The sequence below is a fragment of the Spea bombifrons genome, chromosome 3 (assembly GCF_027358695.1).
Source record: "Spea bombifrons isolate aSpeBom1 chromosome 3, aSpeBom1.2.pri, whole genome shotgun sequence".
NCBI classification, from domain to species: Eukaryota; Metazoa; Chordata; class Amphibia; order Anura; family Pelobatidae; genus Spea; species Spea bombifrons.
This window is the reverse complement of record NC_071089.1, coordinates 54305312-54329359: the sequence shown is the minus strand read 5'-3', so window position 1 is coordinate 54329359 and position 24048 is coordinate 54305312. Positions and strand designations below refer to the sequence as shown.

At 38.8% G+C, this 24048-nt stretch overlaps 1 protein-coding gene across 1 annotated transcript in view; it reads right to left on the bottom strand.

Moving 5' to 3' along the window:
* SYNJ2 (synaptojanin 2) overlaps positions 1-21410 on the bottom strand; it is a 43630-nt gene extending 22220 nt beyond the window's left edge. The window contains exons 1-8 of the mRNA XM_053460857.1: positions 21212-21410; positions 13349-13435; positions 9753-10026; positions 8060-8285; positions 4027-4110; positions 2008-2069; positions 1190-1286; positions 727-899 (exon numbers count right to left, since the gene is read on the bottom strand). Coding sequence (XP_053316832.1) covers positions 727-899; positions 1190-1286; positions 2008-2069; positions 4027-4110; positions 8060-8285; positions 9753-10026; positions 13349-13435; positions 21212-21335 — 1127 coding nt within the window. The 5' untranslated portion in view covers positions 21336-21410. The remainder of the gene's footprint in view (positions 1-726; positions 900-1189; positions 1287-2007; positions 2070-4026; positions 4111-8059; positions 8286-9752; positions 10027-13348; positions 13436-21211) is intronic.
* Between the last annotated feature and the right edge of the window lie 2638 nt (positions 21411-24048).

Genomic DNA, 24048 nt, shown 5'->3' with positions numbered 1-24048 from the left:
TCAGCAGGCGCTTGCTGCAGCTCCCGCGGGATTACAGCATGACGCTGTGTGACCCCGCTAGGCCCCGCCTCCTCCAGAAAATTGAAGAGGTCTGTGCAGGGACAGCGCAGTACCGCCGGGTTCCGGTCTTCTGGAGGAATCTCCCCAACCGGCTCTGCTTCCCCACAGTGGGCGGGCTATCCGGGGAAGGTATGCGCTTATGCAACCTCGGCTGCTGCCGGCACTTTCGCCGGCGCTCGGTGATAGTCGCCGGCGCTCGGTGATAGACGCCGGCAGCAGCTGAGGTTACCATACAGGAGGATCCAGGTCCCCTGCAGCGGTGCGGGGGATCTGGATCTTAGTCTCCTAATCAGACCTCTATTTGAGGTCTGATTAGAAGACGACCCCGATTACAAGACGAGGGTTATTTTTCAGAGCATTTGCTCTGAAAAAAACCTCGTCTTATAATCGAGCAAATACGGTATGTTGTTTGTGCTTGGCTCTCTAGTAGTATATATATATATTTAATATAATTTCTTACCATCCTATTGGGTCTCATGGTTAGCTACCCTGAGTCCTTCCCCCTTTTGTGCTTGTTCACACACCATTACTCCAATTAGAGAAAAAGGAAATTGACCTTGGGACTCTGGGAAGCAGGGCTTCACCTAGAGAGTTCTTAGCTATGGATATAGGTGAAAAATACTCTACAAAGGCTTAAGGTACATTTTAAGAAAGAAAGGCACTAACCTAGGCGGTAAGTTAACACCACTTGTGAACACCCCAAATTCTTCCAAATTCAGCTTCAGCTGGGGCTTGAGCAAATTCTCCAGCTTCTCAATTTTCCCACCTTTCACAATCTGATGGTAGTCGAAGTTTATCATTGGTACATCTTCAGCATGCAGAGATGCCCAAAGTAATTTCTAGAATCAGGGTGGATAAAAAAAAGAGTTACAACAGAACAGAACCTAAATAATAAATGAATGCAAATGTTGATCACATTAACCATTTCCTTTGTATACTACAGGGAAGGCTGGCAACATCAGTCGGGGTGGTCGAGAAATTATATGTGGCCTAGTATTGAAAATGAAAAAGCCCAAAACACATATGGCAGGCAACATACTGCCAACATCTTCTCATCTTGTCACCCCTCCCTTTAAGTAGTCTGACAGGTTTGAAGAAACTGAGGTGTGAACTTGGACCCGTTCTATACCTTGAAGGCACGGCTTAGAACTTCCTCTCCTCCTTTACTCCGCAGAAGGTTAACAATGACTTGCTTCCCGTACTGTTCTTTCAATAGCATTATATGTCTAGCAAAAGAAAAAGTGAAGGGGACAAGTGAATGAGAAGGAACATCACCTTAATCTTTCCATCACAGCACTACCTTAAAAAGTAAAAGAAAGTAGAAAACCTCTGTGGACAATGAAGGCACAAAAGTAGGGTATATTGTTATAAAGTAATAACTCTTGGTAATAAATATAGCTACATTAGATACATTCCGCTGCAAAATATAGCAAACGTAATATTCTAGCTGGAATAGTAACATTTTGCAGAAAACATTTCATATGTACTTATTTAGTGCCAAAACAAACTAGTTCTTTCATAGAAAACAAATAACCATAACTCCTGAGCCATACATATTATCTGGTAACCACATTACAAGGCCTGTAACTATTTATATTGCTATGACTAGCTCTTGTCTGGAAAATTATGCATTTTTCAATAAAAATCTCAATAATCCTTGCCAACAATTTCTTGGCTTGGCTGGAAGAGTCATGCTGAAGGGTTACAAAAGCCAGTTAAGTTTTCGACATGTACAAAAATAAGCAAAACAAAAATAATTACATTGTGTACATTATATATTGCGGATATCAAAATAACTTTATTCTGGCCCAAAGAGAATATCAATCTTTCAGTCCCCAGAGGGATCCTCTGTGTGAAGGTAATTGTCTTTTTGGGGAATAGTCAAGAACTGTCATTGATTTTTAGTTAGACCATTTGTGCATTCTGGCAAACATTTTCCCAAATTACCTGTCAAATGCTGGAGCATTCGCCTCCAATCCTCTAGTGAGTTTAAGATGATGAGAGCCAACCTTTAGGAAAGGAGACAGTAATCAGCTGAACTGAACAGACTGATGTCATATTGCATATTATAATACACAAAATGGTGAACTATTGATTTTTTATTATCTTACAATAGAATGATTAAACAGTATCTTTGAGTTACATTAAAAGTAAAGCTCACAGTGGTATGCAAAACAAGACACTCGAAAACCTCTCTTTGTTCCCCAGACTAACATATTGTGTATATTTCCTGTATGAAACACTTAACTCCAGACGAGGTGATAATTCGTTCCTGCCAAAGCATTACTAAACGTTGGCAATGTAATGTTACATTTAGCATCATCGTCTTTCACTCCATGGATGAAAATTTTACATTTTACATGTTGCTAACACGTTACCGAATTTGGAACTCACAAGAGGCAATCAATAGAGTGGTTAATACACCTCAAATAATGCATGACAGCCCTTTACAAGTTCAGTAATCACAGTAAGTAGTCTTGCTGTATATTATCTCTGTATGGTTTAATGGGATGCACATCTGTCACGTGATTCTACTGTGGTAGTGTAATTGCTTGAAAAGGTAGCGATTGCGAGCTAGATGGATTTAAATCACAATACACCCACCTCTTCAATTCATCACGCAGTGTAGGCCCCTCTTATTAACTGAAGGGGAGGGGGTGAATCACACATAATTATAACAAGGGAATGACATCATACCTAACAAATAGTCTCCAAGAAACATATGACATACCATATAAAAAAAGGAATAGGCACTGAGGTTGTGGAAAAATCACTTTAGAACATAATTTATTAGTGAGAATTTAAATTTTATGGAACTGTATACATTTTTAATCCATGCAAAATCCACTGCTTTTTAATCCATGCAAAACCATATAATTTTAAAACTATAATATACATATTTTTATTTTTTTTTAAAAACAGATCTATAGTTCAGTATTCTTAAATAACCTCATTTGTTTGGGTTTTGTGCTCTGCATTTCCTCCTCCTCCTGGTAGCTCATCTTGTATCATTTTTTATAAACGTGGAACTAGGCCAGAAACACAAGGCAATGAGGAGAGTGTGCGTTCGTGGTTTGTTTATTTTATGAAATGAGGATTTATTTCTCTGGACTCCCACATGTTTAGTAGACATTAAGGTTATCAGCAGAAAGGCTCTCTTGGAGAGTCTTTACATCTCACTGGTGTATTATTTATAGCAGGATTTGGTTGGGTTTTCTGTTAAGCTTCTTACATCATGTACTGTAGTAATGACCACATGCTTTAAGTGGGATAAGTGTCATTGTTAGGTCAAGCCAGGTTGATGTTTGCTCAGTAAGCAAATAACCAATGGAAATATAACATGTTAAGTGCATATAAAACAACTGCAACTCAATACAATTACACACCCATGAACACACACACACACACACACACACACACGTACACATGGAGATGTGGATCAGTTTCAATGATAAAAAACATGATACCAGGTGAAAGACAAGGGCATATTTAATTATATAAAATTATATTATTTTATTATTTTAGTTATACAATCAAGTAAGCTGTTGGTTGTTGAATGTTTCAAATGGATGTATGAAAACAACACAACGTTTGATTGATTCTAGAACGCTTCAGGAATATAACATGAGGAAATGCAAATATGTGTCTTAGTTTGAAATGTAGCATTTGACACAACCAGTGACTTTTGGTGTTGTAAACTGCCCCAGATTATGTATCTATGTATAAGATTGTGTGCATATTGTGACATAAATTCTTCATCATGATTTAGGCCTAAATTTCAAGTGTCAGATTTTAGAATTAGTTTGTATTCTCATATTTTTCTTTCTTTCTGTGTCCACAAAATAAACTCAAGGTTAAGAAGTTCTGTTCCATGACTCAATAATTTAGCAAACAGAACCCCCAGGTAAACCAGATCCTTGAATAAACAATAATGTACAATAGAAAACAATGTTAAACATACTTTACCTGCAGCCCTGGTTGCTCCCAGAACATTGGTACAGACCCTCTGATCTGCACAAAGGAGGAAACTGCATCATCCATGTAAATTGTCTGCAGAGATAGAATATGAAAACCAACCCTTGTAAGCAATGTATTTTAATGATAGTAATTCACATTTCTTTTTATTTTGCATATAGTAGTCAATTGTTCTGTAACTCTTCCCCTGGCTGTCTGTACTGAAATCAGAAGTGTGCTTAAGTGCACGCAATTCACATGCTTAGCGGCACCCCCAGTGAAGTCAGTGAGAGTAGCAACAGCCAATGCTTGCAATGACAATGCCAATACAAGCTGAGCATCCATATTCAACTGTTGCAACACCTATTGATTTCAATAGGTGCTTAGCTACCATTAACTGCAATGGGAGTACTCCGGAGCATGTACCGGAAACATACTTAAGTATGCTTCCTGCTTGCAATTTGTGCTTTCCGTAGAGGCACTTGAGGGAGAAGTTAAATGAGACAGAAGTCTCATTTCCTAACTACAATAATAATAATATTGCATCTACTCATTTGCATGCAGCAGATGCATTGAAATCAATACAAAATGACTCCAATAAGCACGTAACATAAAAAACAAAATTGGTGCGGTGCTTCAAAATACAAAACTTGTATATACGAAATATTTATATATGTACTGTTGTAAGAGAGTTGTAAGATATAGGTAGTTACATCAATTGCAACATTCTGGTGTATTTATGCCTCCCACATAAAAGTCTTACATAATGATATCTCTAAGTGAACATGTACTTTTGCTTGGTTTCCTGAACTCAACAATCTATAATATGCAGAAAATATATAATGAAGCAAAATGGAATGTGGGCATACAGGTTATTATTATATGTCACAAATTACAACTTCAATAAGTTTCATTACTAGAGCAATTCTTAACACAATATGCCAAAAGGAAGTCCTGCAATAAATCTGGAATATTATAGATACCAATTGTAATAATTATAATTAGGGAAAAAAAAACTTAATTCCAAACATTCCTTAAGGACAAGCTGTTTTTTTTTAAATTTTTGTACCCTATTTGACAATGTTTCAAAATTTCCGCAGTGTTTGTGTTTAGCTGTAATTTTCTCATTTAGTGTATCTTTCAGGACAAGATTGCATTTTGATAATATCTAATTTACTATTAAAAAAACCCCCAAACTTTTTGCTTTTATTTAAAAAATATTTGACTGTTACAAAAGCTAATAAAAACTTGCTAAATAGAATCTAATATTTGTCCTGTGTTTAGAAACAATGTTTTTATGTGGTTTTGCAGGTTATAGGGCAATATGTAGAGTATTTTTCTCCAAATTTAGCGATAGTGAAACTGTAACACTGATTCCTTTTGTGAATACCTGGATTACCCCCCAACATGTACACAACTTGGGGTATTTTGAAACTTTTCATGCAGCCATTTACCACCAATATTGGTGATTTTTTCACACAGATTGCAATTCAGATTGCAAGTATAAATTTACTGACAATTTAAAGTGCTACTAAGAAACATCAACCGTAACGTAACAAATATGTGTTGAGTACAGTGATATCACCTACGCATAGGTTTGTCGGGCAAAAGGACCACATTTGGAAGGTGCACATTTTTCAGTTTTGGCGTTTTGGCTCTGGTTATCCTGCACCAATGTCCTATTTGGGACATCTTTGAACTCAGCCAAATCAATGAAACCATATATTTTTAAAAACTAGAAAGCCCTGGGTTTTTCAAATGGCGGTTGTCACGGAAGCCTCCATGCTATTGGCTCCTGGAGGGGCCTGAGGGCCAGCCTCCTTCCTACAGACTATGGGCCCTGGCCTTGGAAGGGGTTCTGTTTTTGGGGAGGTGGGTACAGCGGGGTGCATTGGGACTACTTCTTCCCCCTGGTATGTAGTGCCACGTTTCCCTAAGTACCAGGGACTCTAAAGACTGTGGAGCTCGGACACAGATTTGGGGTTACTGCATTTTGGGAGGGGGCTTCTGTGTAGTTTTACTCTCCATTAGGTCAGGGCTTACAGGACAGAGACCTCTATGGCCAGTATGTGTACCTGGATCTGATATCCAGCAGGTTTCAGCCAGAAGTCAGGAAAGCGCACGTGTTTACAATCCCCCCCACATACTACAATAGCGACCCCCTACTGGGCTGAGGTGGGCTGAGTGCAAATACTGGGCCTTGTGCAAAGGAGGACCTGATGGAGAACTTTGTGTGGTTCGTCTATTGTGTGTCAATTACCCCCCTGTACTGTTTAAATACCCCTGTGTCCTGTTTTCACTTCAAAATGTGTGTTGTCTGATGCTTGGGGTGGGCTGCTATGATACTTTATTGTCCTTTTCAGGATAATAGCCACACTGTGTAGCTAAGCTTTGGCTAGCCACAGCGGTGCCCCACATTCTCTGTACAATGCTGGTTCTATCTGGCGCTGAAGGGGTTAATCTCTGGTGTCCCGGCAGGAGGAAGCAAAGTTTGGCGGGAGTACCCAGTCGGGGTACAGGGCGTCCCGTCACAATGGTATTTTAAAACTTTCCATACACTAATTCTACCACCATACTTTGTCAAATGTATTGCTTCCATCGCTCGCTCAAGCAGCAGGATGCTTCCATAAACATAGTTCCTTTAAATATGGCGCATGGCACCCTGGAGTGTTTCTTTGATATTGAGGCACTGTAGCAACATTGGTTGAGCAAAGAAAGTGATAGTAGATCCACGCCCCCTAGCTTAATATCCCACAGGAGAAATGTTCAATCAGACACATATGCCTGTTCATTAAATACTTATCTCCAGTTAGCTCGAGGGCTAGCTGTTGAGAAAATGTATGTTCAGACCCCAGTCTGAACACAGCATAAAGCGCTGCCAATGATTTCAACAGAGCACTTTTCTGCCACTGACTGACAGCTTCAAGCACCCAATCAGTGGCAAAATCATAGTGCATGAGAGCTGCTGCAGGATAGCCTCTTCTGCACCAGGTAAAATCTGTCTTTTTTTTGGTAAAAAAAAAAATGCATATTAAAGTACTTTGACCCCTTAAGAACCAGGGCTATTTTACGCTACCGGACCAGACAATGTTTTCGCATGGAAGTAAAGGACATCTGGTGTAGAATGACATTTTTTCATGACATACCTGGTACATCATTGGTCACAAAGGGATTAATTTTACATCCTTCTTTAGAGACTATGTCAGGGATATTAAACTGTCACTTTGAGTCAGTAAGAAAATGCAAGAAAAAAATTGCTGTGTTACTGATTCTCTGCTGTTGAAGTAGTATTTAAATCCGTGCTTGCCTCATACTATAAACAGTTACATGTAAGTTGTTTTAAAAAATCAAACAAGTTATGTATACAGAACAATTAATGTGCAAACTGGTAAAATTGGTATAATCGCTATAGTGACATAGATAGTACAATTCATAGCAAAGACTTGAATCGCTATCAGGTGACATCACAGTCTGATTTTGTAATTATGCTAAATGTATAGAATACTCACGAAAGAAATGTTCTACAGAATATCCAACTATTGAAATATCTGAAACCCCATCCTACTCTGCAACTGAGCCTGTTAATTATCTACTGGGGACTTAAAGAGCTGTATAACATCTTGCCTTTATATAATAAGGTAGGGGATATTAACAAAGATTGACAATAATTCTTGGTGCTAAAGGTGCTATTTTTGTGGTTTAATGGAGCGCTAGAGTTCCTTGTGCTTTCCTAGTACTTTCAAATGTCTAGGCATGATTACTTAATAATGTAAAATGTTGCCTCATTCATAATTAGGCTTAAAATGTGTACATAGTTCATATGATGTCATATCTCAGTGCTCAGCATAGGTAGCTATTATACAGATGTATGCTCCAGATGTATGCCCCAAGCCTTCCCACTCATCTGAACACGGTGTGCCAGTTACATGGGAACCGAGATGTCACCGAGCACCAATATGCCTATTTTAACAGGGTGTAAACATATTGTTGTAACCCACCTGACCCCAGCTAAAAACTCTGCTGTTTGTCTCATCTGTTACAGTACCTGCTCAGTCTCAACAAAGTTGGAAACATGTCCATCATCGTCTACTCCTCGGATGTGAAACCTGGCACCAGCACGTACACAGCTTATCCGTGAGATAAGGCAAGCTTTGGCTTTTCGATGAGAAGCATATACTGTACGGATTTCAACGCCTCCACAGATAACCTTCAGCAGCCAGTCAGAGCAGTTCACTTGATAGTGTTTCAAAGGCACATGCAGCAGCCTATTCCTGCATTTCAAACAACATTTTAATAAGTCAATAACACTGTTAATATGAAAAAGTCACTAAAATAGCAATGTGGTTTGTTAACAGCATTATAGAGGACATTTCACTCTTGCATGTGGACCAGGTATTTCAGAACTTAATTTGTATTACCTGTGAGATGAACAAAAAATTAAATAAATTGGGAGAATACTGTTAGTGGTTACACAGTCTTAACTTTACACTACTGAATACATCTAGTTTTACTTTTAGCACAGTGGCCCTTTAACATGCTTCAGAAGTAGAGTCAGATCACATTAATTATTTCCACAAATCTTTTCTTTAGTCATTAATGACTAAATAGATAATATTGCGTTACCCACAAAACACTTCTTGTAAGTTTATTCCTTCAAAGGTTTCTCCTATTTTGCCTCAGCTGGCATTGTTTGTGATGGCTTACTGTTCCATATTTAATGACACTTTCTAATTTTCTCTTGTGCACCCTGTAGACAGGAGATTCACGTGTCTTTTAACTGGCAAGCATGAAATTTTACCCAAACAGAAACCCACAGAACTACAGTGTATATTTATAAGCAAATGATTCCAATAAAACGGCTGTTTTCATTTTGTTTTATTATTATTTATTGTTTTATATAGCACCATCAAATTCCGTAGCGCTGTACAATGGGTGGACAGGACACCCAAGTAGTATGTAACATAACAATTTGACTTACAGAGACAGCAGGTGAGGAGGGCCCTGCTCAAACAATATATTTTTGTTTAGGTATTTAAAACACAATGTTTCTCAGTTACTCCCAGGTGAAAAACAAGGTCCATTGTGTCATTGGTGGTTGGCAGGAGCATTTGCAGCTTCTTCTCACTGGTATCACTTTACATTATGAAGGGCCAACCCTAGTGAGCTCCAAGAATAGCATGGGTGACCCAGGATAAGGCATATTAATTCAATGAAAGTCACCTCACTGATTAAACCATGCATTATGCAGGCTCAGTTCAGTCATTCATGTAGAAAAGTTGGCCAGGGCTGGCCATTTATAATGTATAGTGCATTTAGGGAAGCTGAAACCACAACTCTCCTCCCAACTACAGTTTTAGAGAATAAAACCCCTAGAGTTGGCCTAGCAACAATTTGATGTAGGCTTAGGGTATATGTGAAATGATTTGCATATTCTTTTTGTTCTAAATAGTTTAGACACAGTAACATTCTACTACAAAAACCATAAAAATTACTAATAGCAGTTATATAGTAGGGGTCTTATGTCATGCAATAAATTGGGCATGCCCTGGGTGATGGCATGTTTGTTACCAGGAGTGAAAGGTCAGCCTGAAGTCACATTCAATGTGGTACATAGATGAATCCCTGGTAACAATTACTTGGGGCCTCTTTAAATGATTCAATGCAAATGAACAGTTAGTTTGACATAGGATCCGTAGTTCTTAACAATATATGAAGTAAAGGTAATTCTGAATACTAACCAGAAGAACCAATTTCCAGGCTCATAAATTGTATCACTAGCTTGTTTTTGGGCCCGCACAGTAAGGTCAAAGTTTGATCCTGTGTTTGGCCAAGAAAAATAAAACATCCCTGAATTAAGGATTTTCCTGAGAGCTGTAACACGCTCCTCTTCTTTGGTTTCTTCTTGGAGAGGACAGAATTCAGTGGCTGTAATTTTGTAAACTTCAGCATCTAAAATTCGTCCCACAGAGGTACATCCAGTTACTAAGACAAGGAAGTGCAACTGTACATTTCCTAAAAGGAAAAGGAGATCATCAATCAATAAGGAGATTAGGAATAACACTGACATTGGTCAACCATGATTCGCATTAAAAGCAGAGAGTAAAAATGTAAGAATAGTAATATTAAAGTATTTAGTGTGCGCAAATTCTGACGATTTGTTTCCTTTAGTGTTGGGTTGCTATTCCTCATGAGTTAAACACACTCCCCGTGTGCCTCCATGTGACATTCACATCCAGTCAATAGATAAACCCTGCAATATCCCAATGAGTCAAATAGTAAAATAAATACACGTGCCATTTCACAGTATTCTGTCTTGATGTAATTTACTGTTAAATGTAATAACTGATGTCCCCATGCCTCAGTCTAATTAGGAACCTATTTCAAAATAAATAAACCAAGATTAAACTATGTGCTTCCGTTCAGCAGCTACATATCCGTATTCCATCTGAAGCAATGGGAGGTTGGGATTACATTACTAAAGTACTAAATAAATAAAGCAGAACTTGGTACAAAAAAGAAAGAGGAGAGGGTTTTAGGAGACAGTTCTGGATAAATACAAACCAGGTGCTCATTCAGAGGAAAATGAGGTCACCTGGCCACCTAATTTAACCATGAGTGGAAGGTACTTAAACACCAAATATTATTGTGGATTACAGAAGAGTTGTTTCAGCAAACTATTACACCACCTCATACAAATGAGAATTAAAGGCAATCTGATTTGTGTTAAGTAGTTTCTAACACTTCCTTCACAGATTAAGGCATATATATTAAGGTGTTGATGTCTCAGTGAAATCTGGTCAAGTTAAAAGTCCCATGAAATATGCTTTAGGATGTGGCCGGTAATTAGTCTTGTCTTAAATATACATACACAAAGCCCGAAGGCCACATTTCTAATTATTTCCATTATTATGCAATTTGCTACAGTGACTTTCATTCCATTGGAAACCTTACAATAAAATGAATTCAGATAGTAAGTTGGTACATTTTGCTTTCTAGTGTCACTTAATGTTTAGGCAGTGGACTGCGTATCATAGTGATCCAGCTCGACAGACATTGTAATATACTGTCCTAACATAATTGCAAATATATATATATATATATATATATATATATATATATATATACACACACACATATACATATATATACATACACACACACACACACAAACACATATATAATGATCTATATGACCAAAAAGTACACTCCTTCTAAACATAGTGAGTCACACCCCATTGCTAACATGTAATCTCCATAGACAAACACTGGAAATTGAATGGGTCATACTGAAGAGCACAGTGACTCTAAACATGGCAATGTCACAGGATGTCATCTTTGCTACAAGTCTGAAATCTAGAAGTTTGATGGATAAATCTAGGCTTGGCTGATGCCAGGAGAATGTTATCTACTGGAATGAATTGTGCCTACTATAAAGTTAGGTGGAGGAAGGATAATAATCTGGGGTTGTTTTTAGGGGTTGGACTAGGCCCATTCGTTCCAGTGAAGGGTAATCTTAACGCTACAGCATACAAACACATTTTAGACAATTGTATGCTTCCAAATTTTGTTACAACATTTTGGGGATGGCTTTTACCTATTACAGCAGTGCTCCTGTATACAAAGCAAGGTCCATAAAGACATAATCTAAAGAGTTTGGGGTGAAAACACTCAAGAAGCCCGCACAGAGCCCTGACCTTAACCCAACAGAATGCTTTTGGGATGAATTGGAACACTGATTTGTGAGTCAGGACTTCTGGTCCAACATAAATGACTGACCTCACAAATGCTCCTTTGGCTCAATGATCACAAATTCTTACAGACACATTCCCAAAATCTTGTGGAAAGCCTTTCCAGAAGTGTGGAGGCTGTTACTGCTGCAAGGGAGGGAATTCCTTTTTAATTCCCACGGTTTTGGAATGGGATTTCAAATAAGCTCATATACTGTAGGTATGATGGTTAGGTGTCCACATATTTCTGGTCATATAGTATATGAGGTATAGCATTTGGAGAACAGGAAGTCCAGAATGGTCTTTGTTATGCTTTTCAGAGCAAGTTTGGGAATTTGATGTAGCCAACAGGTATTCTAATGCACATTAATAAAACATATAGAACCCTAATTCATACTGCTTATGGAGAGTAGCAGCAACCAGGACGTTCCAGGGCAATAGAAAAACCTATATTCTCCCTGTGTTAAAGATAGCAATATTTTCCTTTAACAGTGTGTCTAATGATTTTCAGTAGCCTGTCTAGGTAGTCTGGTAGGGAGACTAAATTAGAAGAAAGGACCAGCAAGTGCAGGACGGAGTGAGCTTTGTTTCTATTATTTTTTACTCTTATAATCTTAACGATGACAAAAATGATAGTGCTTGATTATAGTTACCACAACACATAAATAACACAGTATGATGAACCCAACCTGTACACTGTATAAAACAATAGCTCTGACTGGAGGTTATAGAACAAATAAATAAAGAAATCCACAACAATTAATATTATGTGAATTAACTAACCTAATTTGTACTGTGTAAAACTGTAAACCCCTTTGTACTTATGAGCTGAATCAGTTTTTTTTTTCTGTACAAACAATTATTGGTCTATTCAGGAACGAAACCTGAAGAGCAAGTTTCTCACAAAGTTCGAAGTTAGCTCAGGGGCACAGCATGAAAATGTTCACTCCCAAGAGAAAACATTCCTTTAGAAGCTATTTGCAGAGCCGGTTAGCATGTTGCATTACTCTGTTTTGCTGGTTCTACTCGGACATGGGCAAATTTGTAAGGGAGCACCAACTGGAAGGAGTTAAACTAGATCTGTGGTCACCACATGTGATCCACAAGCTCATCAGAGCCAAGGACACTATGGAGAACATTCCAGGTCTTCCCGCTGTGTCAACCACGACTGTTTGGGCAAATGTGGCATAAAGCGGGCTGACCAACAGGCACAAGACATTGCATGAATTGTCATTCAGGGAGGGCTGTCTCTAAGGACATTTATGCATGCCAGGGAGCTGTGCAGATATAGACACTGCCCACAGTACATTGTGGAGGAGGAGACTGCCCGTCACTTTTTCTGGCAGTGCCTGTTTGCATTGGCATTGTTCAGAGCCCTGGAGTTGGAAATCAAAGACTCTATCGAGAGAAAGTACCTGTCCTACCACTCTGTACTTTACAGACTTTTTCTAGGAATGCACTGTGGGCGCCATTGACGATACTCGGGGTCTCATGTGCTGTGTAATGGACTGGTGTTTATGGGGTTAAAAACCCCCAGAGTGGAAACACCTCTGAATTTCACAAACATCCATACATATCAAATATTGCAATACATAAATGTAATTTACCTGATTTTAGACGGAGCTCACCCAGACATCCATAGGCTTCCTGAAGACGTTCATACTGACCTTTAATTGACTCCTTTTCATCAGGAGCTAGAGGAAAAAGTTAGAGAATAATTAGAATACTTCTAATGAAGACCACTAAGCCCTACTAATGGTTTAGACTATACAGTCTGCTATAAGCTACTACATATGTATATATAACAACTTTATCAACTGAAGAACAGCTATATCTATCCATACTAGGTTGCATCTGTACTATACAACATAAGAGGGGCAATGTGTTTAGAAACATAGAATTTGACAGCAGATAAGAACCATTCGATTCTAGTTTGATTATAAAATCCTGTTGATCTCCAATCTTATTTGGTCCTTGGGCTTGTCTATGGACGACCTCATGTATGTGGTGACATAAAAAAACAACATATTCCTGTTAAGGAAAAAACACTGTGGCATGACATTAATCACTTTTTTAAACATAGAACATGAATTCCTGGCCTTGTATGTAGGTGTGTAAAGTTAACACATTTAGGATGAGTTTATTAAAACCCACCTATTTCAGCACAGTCTGAGACAACACTGAATAAGCAGCATTAAACAGTCTATATAATTGGTGACTTTTCAGATAATTACAGAAGATTGTATACATTTAAGTGGATTTTAAGGGATTGTACTGTAAAATCCTGACTAAAGCAGATTACATAACCATCTTAATTTGCATAATGATATATTTCTACATTTGCGTTTACATTGTGGGTAAGGAAAGCCTGGTAAAAGCTCGGACTTTTTGGCCACTGAAACTTTTTTGGTGTTTTACTTGCATTTGTCACATATTTCCAACCCAGTGTCAAGAGAACAAACACTCTGGGAAGCAGTACCAAATTGACTGGATCCTTCCCCCTTGTGTGAATGGTGGCAGCCTTCAGAGATTGCGGGGTCTAGCACATTTTCCTAAAGGCAGGTAATAATTTGACAAATCACCCTTACCCTTTTAAGTGTCGTGGTTTGGGATACATTCTTCCCCCTGGTTGGCCAGAGAAAGTCTTGTAGATTTGCTATAGTTACACATTAAACTAGTGAAAATATGTTTTCAGGGCATATTAAGGAAGTCATAGACACCTAGTTTAAGTACATGTTCCAGCTATGGGGAGGCAGTAACCATAGCAGGGGTCAGACATGTAGATCACCTGGCAGCATGTTGGCACTGTGCACTTTGCACTAATGTGTTACTTTTTTAACACATTATCACGCAAGCAGCAATATTGCCTTCAACATGGCTTTCAATTTCATTTGTATTTTACTCTTAGAGAAGATGCTGAATGGTCAGACTGATCAGCAGTAGAGGAAGCCTGCACATTTAAGTGTAAACACAAGGTTTTCCTCTTTGAAGGACGCCTCAAGAAGTTCAGCATGGAGGTAAGGGGAGAATGGGCAGACTTAGTATATGACAGAAATTATTTTATAGAAATCGCATATGTAGCTGGCGAATTGGTATATGAAAAGTATGCTCAAAAATGCTTTCTTCGTTCAGTAGAGGCAGCTTGGAGAAGAGTTAAGCGAGACATTATTGCTTCCTCCAATAACAAAACATGTCTTAAATGTGAATGCAGTAAAATGCACTGGAATCCATAAAAAATAATTTTAATACGCATTTGACATAAAAATATGGCTGCACTGCCCCTTTAAGCTGCCCAGAACACAAACCAGGAGACATATCTCTGTAGTGAAAAGGAGAAAAAAATGTCAGTCAATATTTAACAAAAAACATTACCAATCCATTCAATATGACCTGCAAAGAAAGCCTAGTTTACAAATACCAGAGACCATGAAATGAACTACCAGCATCAGGATCTATTGCAGTGATAGCTACCTTTTGGTCCTACACCTTTTCTGGAATATGTTTCTTACGATACCGAGCTAGCATAAGTCCTGTTGTGTGTATTTTACGGTAATCTCCACTATACCCTCATATATATGTCTGGGAAAACACAACACACCACCTGTTTCCTCCACAGACACCAACACAGCTGAGTGTACTCCTATGTTTTTTGGGTAGAAATGCTGGACATTGAAACATGTAAAGTAAATGGTGGTGGATCAGAGGAAATATTTCAAGAACATATGTACAGGAAAGTAAAATATGACAACACAACGGAAATGCACAGTGCCAGCTGAACACAGAAACGGAAGAAAAGATTCCTCTTAGTGAGGCTGATAAGAACATAAACAATATGGGAAAAAGCCAAGTGAGATCGTCCTCCCTCAACTTGTTATCCACAACTATATCTAATAGTGTGAATGTCCTCATAACAGCAAAGTTAGTGCTTGTTATACTTTGAATTGGCCCTAAACACTTTCTATTCTTACAACTGCAATTAATACGTTAAAAAATGTAATTTAATCTTACTCCTAATATCATTGAATTTTAGCATAGTACACTAAAACAAGATACAATTGGAGATCAGTAAAAAAATAACGCTGTAACTCTGTCTTATAAGACACAGCAAACAACGTGTTTTAAAATTTACACCATTATTACCATATCTGGATAAATCTAATTTTGGCCATCTGATATAATCATTCACACTTCCTTTTCTGAGTAAACAGAAAGGAAACCCAAAACAGCTGGGTTATATCTGTATCCTGTTTGCCCATGGTACATTCCATCAAATATCACTGTGCGATGACTACTTGATAAAGGAAACTGGCCAGTGGGGATATTAACAATTATGAATGCCCTTAGAACAATTAAAATGGTAAACTTAAAACTAATTTTGCTAAAGATCACTTTATTCTGAGGTTTAATCAGAATATTCTCAATGACCCTTCATAAGCTTACATGGAGGAATCGGTGGGTACCTGTTATCAAGGAGGAGTTGAATTTATTTTTTTCCCCATCAGAAAGCATGTTACTAAGAATTTTTATTTCATATCTTATTTTATGAAACACACACACACACACACATATATATATATATATATATATATATATATGAATTATAAAACAGCGTGTTTGTGTAGGATACAAAAATGTAAACTACAGATATCATGTTGTTCACAGCTCCTTTATCATGAAATAATTATCTATTTTATATTTAATAACTGAAGTTTGAGTTTCATATACCAGATTAGAAAATGTAGAGAGGGAGGGTGGCATAAAAAAACAGAGGACTTTTTAATAATTAAATTAAAAAACAGGTCTGTGAATCAGACATTGTCCTCAAGGGTTCTTTAAGGGTTCTTTCACTCTTATCACCCTAATCGTATGTGGACATCCAGATTAAAGAAAAAAACTTTAATACACTTCATAGTAGTTTATTTCTTATAGCATCTTCTTTCGCAGGCAATTCTAATTCAGAAAACTACTCTTTATTTTTTCTTAAATGCAGTATTTAAATAATAGCCACAGTCCTTCTGAGCAGGACCAAGGGATTCTCCCTCAGTAACGAATTACTCCAGATAAGCCTAGCATTCAGTATTATGAATCATAACGGTTTCCTAACTTTTCAAATTGAGCAGACTTGAGCGGTCCTGGAGCTGTCAGAGGTACAGCAGTGACTATCAAACCCAAACCATGTAACACCGCTCCAGAACACCAGAGGGAAAAGGTTCTCAGTATACAATATGGTAGATACTTCAATGAAAATTCCAGCCCTCCTCTCATCTGAAAGCACAGCAGGTGCTGCCAAATTTAAACTAATGCTCAGTTGTCTTCACTGACCTCATCCACCAGGAATGCCAATAAGTCACAAAGTGCAGCAACTGAACAAGCAGGATTCAAAATGATTCCCTCCCAAATAAATGACTGCGTAAGTTCAGACTCCTGATCCCCTGTTATAATGTATAATTTAGAACTTTCCCTTCAGCCTAAAGTTTGCCTTGTGTAAACCGTATTCTTACATTCTTTATCAGTAAAGCTAAAAATGTCTACGTTTGATCTGTTGTATCTCAAACAGGAGCCCAGTCTGTGGTTAGAATTGTTTACTGAACTGAAACATGGAGATGTTTTATGTGAAATACGACAAACACATTAATATAAATTTTGTAAAATATGCTTCTATACTTATTGGGCTTTGGCCCCATAACGGTGGTATTATAGGCTCATATCTGCGCCCCTAGTAGAAATGCCCTCTTGCTGAACTGTTGTTCCGCATAGATTATAAATGACCTGTAGTGTGACTATGTTGAGCTACTAGACTGGATATCCAACTATTTAATCTTTTACTCCCATATGGACTATATGACAACATTTTCACCTTCGTGAAACTACCATGCCTGGTGGGGCTTCACATGTGCTCACTGGATTCCCCTGTTTCGTGTGTGTTTTAAACTTTTACCCACATATTTCCATGTTGGATATCATTGTTTTTTCTGCAATCCATTAAAGTCTTACACCTAAAACCGTGCAAAAAAAAAATACATTTATACTAATTCCACCCCATCTGTAAATGTTTCAATACACACAAATACTTTGCAAATATTTTTCTTGACATCACTTTAACATGCAAATAAAAAACGGATTCAGAAACCATTGTGTACAGTACTAGAGACACCCAAAGTGTATTTTCATTGAATGCTTAGACTCTTGAACAAGACATGTTGTGGTCTCCTCATTTTTGGACATACTACTACTAAAATAAATCCTTGCATTCATTTTTTTAACCATTGTAATTTATGGAAATTGGATACCAATGCCAAGAGGACTTTGTATTTAGATTTGTACAAAAGCTTATAAGCCTGCCCTTGTTTGAAGACTGACTCATTCTTCCTTACTGATATTACTCAGCCAAACACTACTCTGTCCAATTCACATCACAAGCAGGGATTTTCATACAGAGTGATTGAACAAACCTCCTGCCCAGTAATTTAAGGACGCACAATACCCCCAAACAAACTGTCCCATTGTCCTGGACTGCCCTATTTGCCCCACTTTTACAGGAAATGAGGATCATGGATCAGCTGGGGAGATCCTCTGACCTCACCTGATTGGCCCAGGGATCTTTAAAATCAATGGAGGTCTATGCTGTTTTTAACATAGATGCCCATTATAGCTCCCATATGGCCACATGCTGACACTTTGAAGCTGAATACCTTAAGGTAGCTCTTCCTGTAAGGCAGGCAGGTGCCCATGTCCCTGACCACTTTCCATGCAGGGACTGGCCCTTTCCACCGCTTGCTACAGCCCCCAACAGTTACCACACAAGCTTGCTAAGAAGCTAAGCTGGTGGGGGTGCTACCTCATCATATAGGGAACCTAGGCAGCTGCTGAGGACACAGCCATCAGGTTGTCTCCTAAGCAAGCAAGCAAGCAGGTAGAGGATGGAAGGTGGAGACATGATTTGTCTAGGGTGAAATTGTTTATTAATTAATGTTTATTTGATTTGATTAACAGCTATAGTAATGTGTTTGGGACAAGTAGTATGATCAACTACTTCATACATCACAAAAGCTGCCTTTTTAAGGTTCTACAGAACATGCTTAGAAAAGGTAAGGTTAGAAAGGTAAAATGCTTTCTGCTGCCTTATTTGACTGATTTGAGTAGGCCACTTTATTTATTAAATACAATTATTGGAAGACAATCTCATCCATGGATATTTGCTATTGTCAAAAAGTTTGCACAATCAGTACAAGAGTTTGTGTCATAAAATGCTACTAAAAAAGTGAAATTAGGGGAATTTTCTGTTAATGATCCAGTAAAAACGGTTTATGTGGATTTCACTAATGTGACACTGGCATTTCAACACATACATATATATATATATATATATATATATATATATATATATATATATATAAATAATTTAGATTCACTCACATGTTCGCATTCTGGTTTCTGAGAATATTTTTAGCCTTTATTATTGAAGTAGCCTTCCCTCTGTTTGTGTCATATATTCATGGGGTTTGAGGAGTCCTTGCAAACTGTCATCCATTAAGGAGAGTATTGTTTCACTTTTTGGGTTCTCATTAGACTGCTTTGATGTACCTGCCGCAATTGTATCTGAGGACTTCCAGTCACTTTTATGGAAGGCTGAGGCCTCACCACCTTTTCTCTGACTGCTGTGAGTGGTGGCTGTGGGTAGGTTTGCTGTTGCCACCAACGCTGCCATTCCCCCCTCTGAAGCAAAACTGCAGTGTGATGTGGAGGTAGGTGTTGGTTTAAACAAGAATTGGTGAGATGTCCAAACTTCTTACCCTGGCTTACTTCCTTACGGCACCTTGCAGTGCCCCATCTCCCACACTCTCAAAATCATCCCACACTTTACTATGGCTCATAACCTAAATTCAGATCATCATCTTTATTAAAATAGATCTCTGAAAAATGAGACCATTAGCAAAGACAATAATCCTTTTTTTCTATCAATAAGGGTTTTGGTTATATAAAAAAAAACACTTTAAAGGCATATGAACACTCAATTGTTTACTTCATAACTCTATTGCATTGAGAAGAACTGGTCACCATCAGTCCAGGCACCGCATTGTCCGTAGGCATGGTCTGACTCTGATCCTTGTCCACTATAATATAGACAAGGAATGCTAAGAAAGCAAGCAATTCCTGTGCAGTTTTATGCATTTAGATAACTGTAAAAACGCTTTATTTTTACTATAATAGTGTTTGATTAGGCATTTTATTGATATAAAAAAGTATAATGTCTTTTTTTCAAAGTGAAAATTGTTTTATTGTGTGAAGTTCTTGAAGCTAACATTAACGTCTTTCCTAATGGCTTATTTTCCAGAGATTCATGTTCTAGGTAAACACAACTCGCTAGGGTTTATTGTTTCTTTAATCTCCAACACAAGTGGCTAAAAAGCAGATAATACAAAACAAACTGTTTTTATATTTTTAATTTCATAATTAATATTTTTAAATAATTTAATATTTGTTTTATTATTTATAAGTATCAAATCCCTCCACTTTGGCAGGAATGTTTTGCAAATATGTGTCAATGAAATATTTTAGCAGTGACTTGAATACAAATGAAATATTTTAAGTTGTTATTGCATGCTTGGTTTTGTTTACATGTACCAATATTACTATATGCCTGGTCCATCAAATACACCAGATGTTAAAATAAAGCAGGATGTGAGATGTGTTTGAAGGTATTGGTCACTTTTACATATATTTCCCAAATATTTACCAACAAAGTGCAACTTGAAAACTAGGACATCTTCCACCATACCTCAGCCACCTGTCAAGCTAGTAGGTTCCAGATGGTGGTCACAGCTTTTTGCACATGGTTTCTGTCAGAGACAGTTCACGTAGGTCAAAGATGTCCCAATGTTGGGTCCTTACAAACCTGTCACTGTCCATTCTCACTGATGTAACAACTTCATTTCAGAGGCAAGGAGACCCCCCTGAGAGAAGGGCCAAGTTTGCCATAGATAATGCACAGTTAATGGGATGTCTTGAATGTCATCTCACTGATGGGACATGAAGTCCTTCTTGTTGGAGAATTTCTCCAGGGTTTGGATAGTGCTTATGGTTGGCCTTCTACAAACTATCTCCATGCATTCAAAATGTAACTATCATGACATCATCTCCACATGAAATAATGGGAAACCTAAGCGGTTATTACGATGCTCAAGGGTAGCAAAACCACCGATTACCTCAGAAGTAGATTGTAGAGCAGGGACCTCTTCTCCTTCTCTGAGGGACAGGGAATACTCCCCCCTGTCCTACTACTACTAAATATATATATATACACAGTCATGTTTCATATTGAAACATTACAAAGCTGCCTTACATCGCCAAGTGAGGATGTTAAAATACTCCAGTCCTACAGCTGCTGTCTGAGGTATAATTTACCACAATAATCGCCCTCCCTCCAAAAGAGTGTCCTCACCACCCCCTCCATGACAATGGTTACTTACTGAGGGTGGCCACCGTTCCGGACTCAAAGAGCAGGCAGTCCTCCCTGCTGCGGGACTCCAGCAGCAAACTGTAACAGGCAGGGTCCTGCTTCACATGCAGCTTCAGACCTTTACTTAGCGCCATGGCAGCACAAGTCAGCAGTGTGGTGTCTGGAACAAGCACATACTTCTCAGGAACTGCCACCAGGGAGGGGGCAAAGAGAGGGCAATCGCTTTACTATACACGCTTATACTTGATAGGGTACCGAATGCATCTTACTCGGTCCTCAGATCACGAGGAAAAAAGGTGTTCGGGACTCGTTGGCGAGGATCCGAAACCGGAATTCACCCAATTCCTTCATGCGACTTCTTCCACTGTGTAGAAAGTGATCCCAGTCCTTTCTCCAGCCCAACCCAAACCCCTTAATCCGCAGGAAGTATATAACAACCACTAAAACCAGATCGGAAAGTAACAGATGATCCGCATTCGGCTACCGTTGTCCATGTCCCAAACACCAGTTCGGTAAATGTGTGACAGCTGTCCTCAGATTGGGTTCCAGGAACACACCCAGGATGTACACCTCATCTGCTTAAAGCTGATGCATAACGTGGATCCTAACTTCAACCCACCTTGTGATTGTATACTTATGCTAGGTCCAGGGCAGATGGCACCGGGTCTCCTTCAATGCTCTTTTCCAATTAAGCGATCAGTTCCAAAGCGTGCACGACCCGTTCGAATTCCTAACTCTTTGCCTTAATGGAAAAAGCTTGTAATTCACCAACACTTGTTTCCTGTGCGCTTTCCTGGACCCATTATGTATTCTCTTTTATAAGAGTCCTCTGCATTTACTCTGCTTCCGGGCTGACTCTTTCTCTTGTTTGTTTACCCTGTTCCCTACGGCTTGTCTCCTTTTCGGGTGAGGACTTGAACACAGGCTCTATGGGAGTTTACTACTTTGTTCTTCTACGACTCCTCCTTGCTGGCTGAGCAGGTAAAGCCGAAATGCTCCCTCTAGTGGGCAACAAAAGAAGGGAATCCTGATTTGCACAGCACAATCCGTGTGGCAGCTAAGGACACTGTAAAGTAGGGCACATCAACATAAATTAGCACATCACATTTATAAATATGTGATTGTTTCCTCCTTAACTTGTTATACTTTCATAATTCTTCCTAGCTCTCCTACACAGACTTTGTCACTACTCTATGCTAATTCTACTGGACCTTTCATAGTTACATAGTTACATAGTTACATAGGCTGAAAAAAGACATGCGTCCATCAAGTTCAACCTTTCCTATATCTGTTAATTTGTTGCTGTTGGTCCAAAAGAAGGCAAAAAAAAACCCCGGTTTCACTCTTTCCAATTTTGCACTAACCAGGGAAAAAAATTCCTTCTTGACCCCAAAATGGCAGTCAGATTTCTCCTTGGATCAATGAGCTGTTTCCCCATAATTAAAGATTATATGCCTGAATATTATGTTTTTCCAGGTATCCATCCAGTTGCAGTTTAAACGTCTGTACAGACTCCGATTTCTGCTGCTTTGGACACTGTGGATCACCCTCTTCTCCTTCAAACTCATCACCTCTATAACACTGCTCTCTCCTGGTTCACATCCTGTCCTCCTACTCCAGTAACACTTCCCCTTCCCCTCTGTTGGGGTACCCCAAGGCTCAGTTCTAGGATCTCTTCTGTTCTCACTTTACACTATATTACTTAGCAAACTCATCTCAACCTTTGGCTTTCAGTACCGCCTGTATGCTGATGACACCTAGCTCTACCTATCTTCTCTTGATGTCTCTCCCTCCCTCTTAAATTGTATAAATAACTGCTTTGCCTGTGTCTCTAACTGGATGTCTACACGATTCCTGATACTCAATCTCTCCAAAATCAAACGTCTTATTTGACAATAGGGATTGTATAGTAAAGTATCAATCTTTGCAGATGATACTAAGCTTTGTAACGTGGTTAACACAATAGAGGACAGTGCACGATTACAAATGGATCTGCATAGGTTGGAGGCTTGGGCTGGGATGTGGCAGATGAGGTTCAACACAGATAAATGTAAGGTTATGCACATGGGGAAGAAAAATCCAGGCTGGGAATATGTATTAAATGGGAAAACACTGGGGACGACTGACATGGAAAAGGACTTAGGAGTTTTAGTTAACAGTAAATTTACCTGTAGCGACCAGTGTCAGGCAGCTGCTGCTAAGGCAAATAAAATCATGGGGTGCATCAAAAGGGGCATAGATGCCCACGACAAGGAAATAATTCTACCATTGTACAAGTCACTAGTCAGACCACACATGGAATACTGTGTACAGTACTGGGCACCAGTGTACAAGAAAGATATAGTGGAGCTGGAGAGGGTTCAAAGACGGGCAACCAGAGTAATAAGGGGAATGGGAGGACTACAGTACCCAGAAAGAGTATCAGAATTAGGGTTATTTAGTTTGGAAAAAAGACGGCTTAGGGGGGACTTAATAACTATGTATAAATATATAGGGGGCAGTACAGAGATCACTCCCAGGACCTTTTTATACCCAGGACTGTATCTATAACAAGGGGACATCCTCTACGGCTGGAGGAAAGAAGGTTTCTACACCAGCACAGACGGGGGTTCTTTACAGTAAGAGCGGTGAGACTATGGAACTCTCTGCCAGAGGAAGTGGTAATGGTAAACTCAATAAAAGAGTTCAAAAGGAGCCTGGACGTGTTTCTTGAAAGCAATGTTATTACAAGTTATGGATATTAGATTAATAGGGACAGAACGTTGGTCCAGGGATTTATTCTGATATTTGGAGTCGAAAGGAATTTTCCCCCTGGTATGGGGCAATTGGCATCTGCTTCATAAGGCA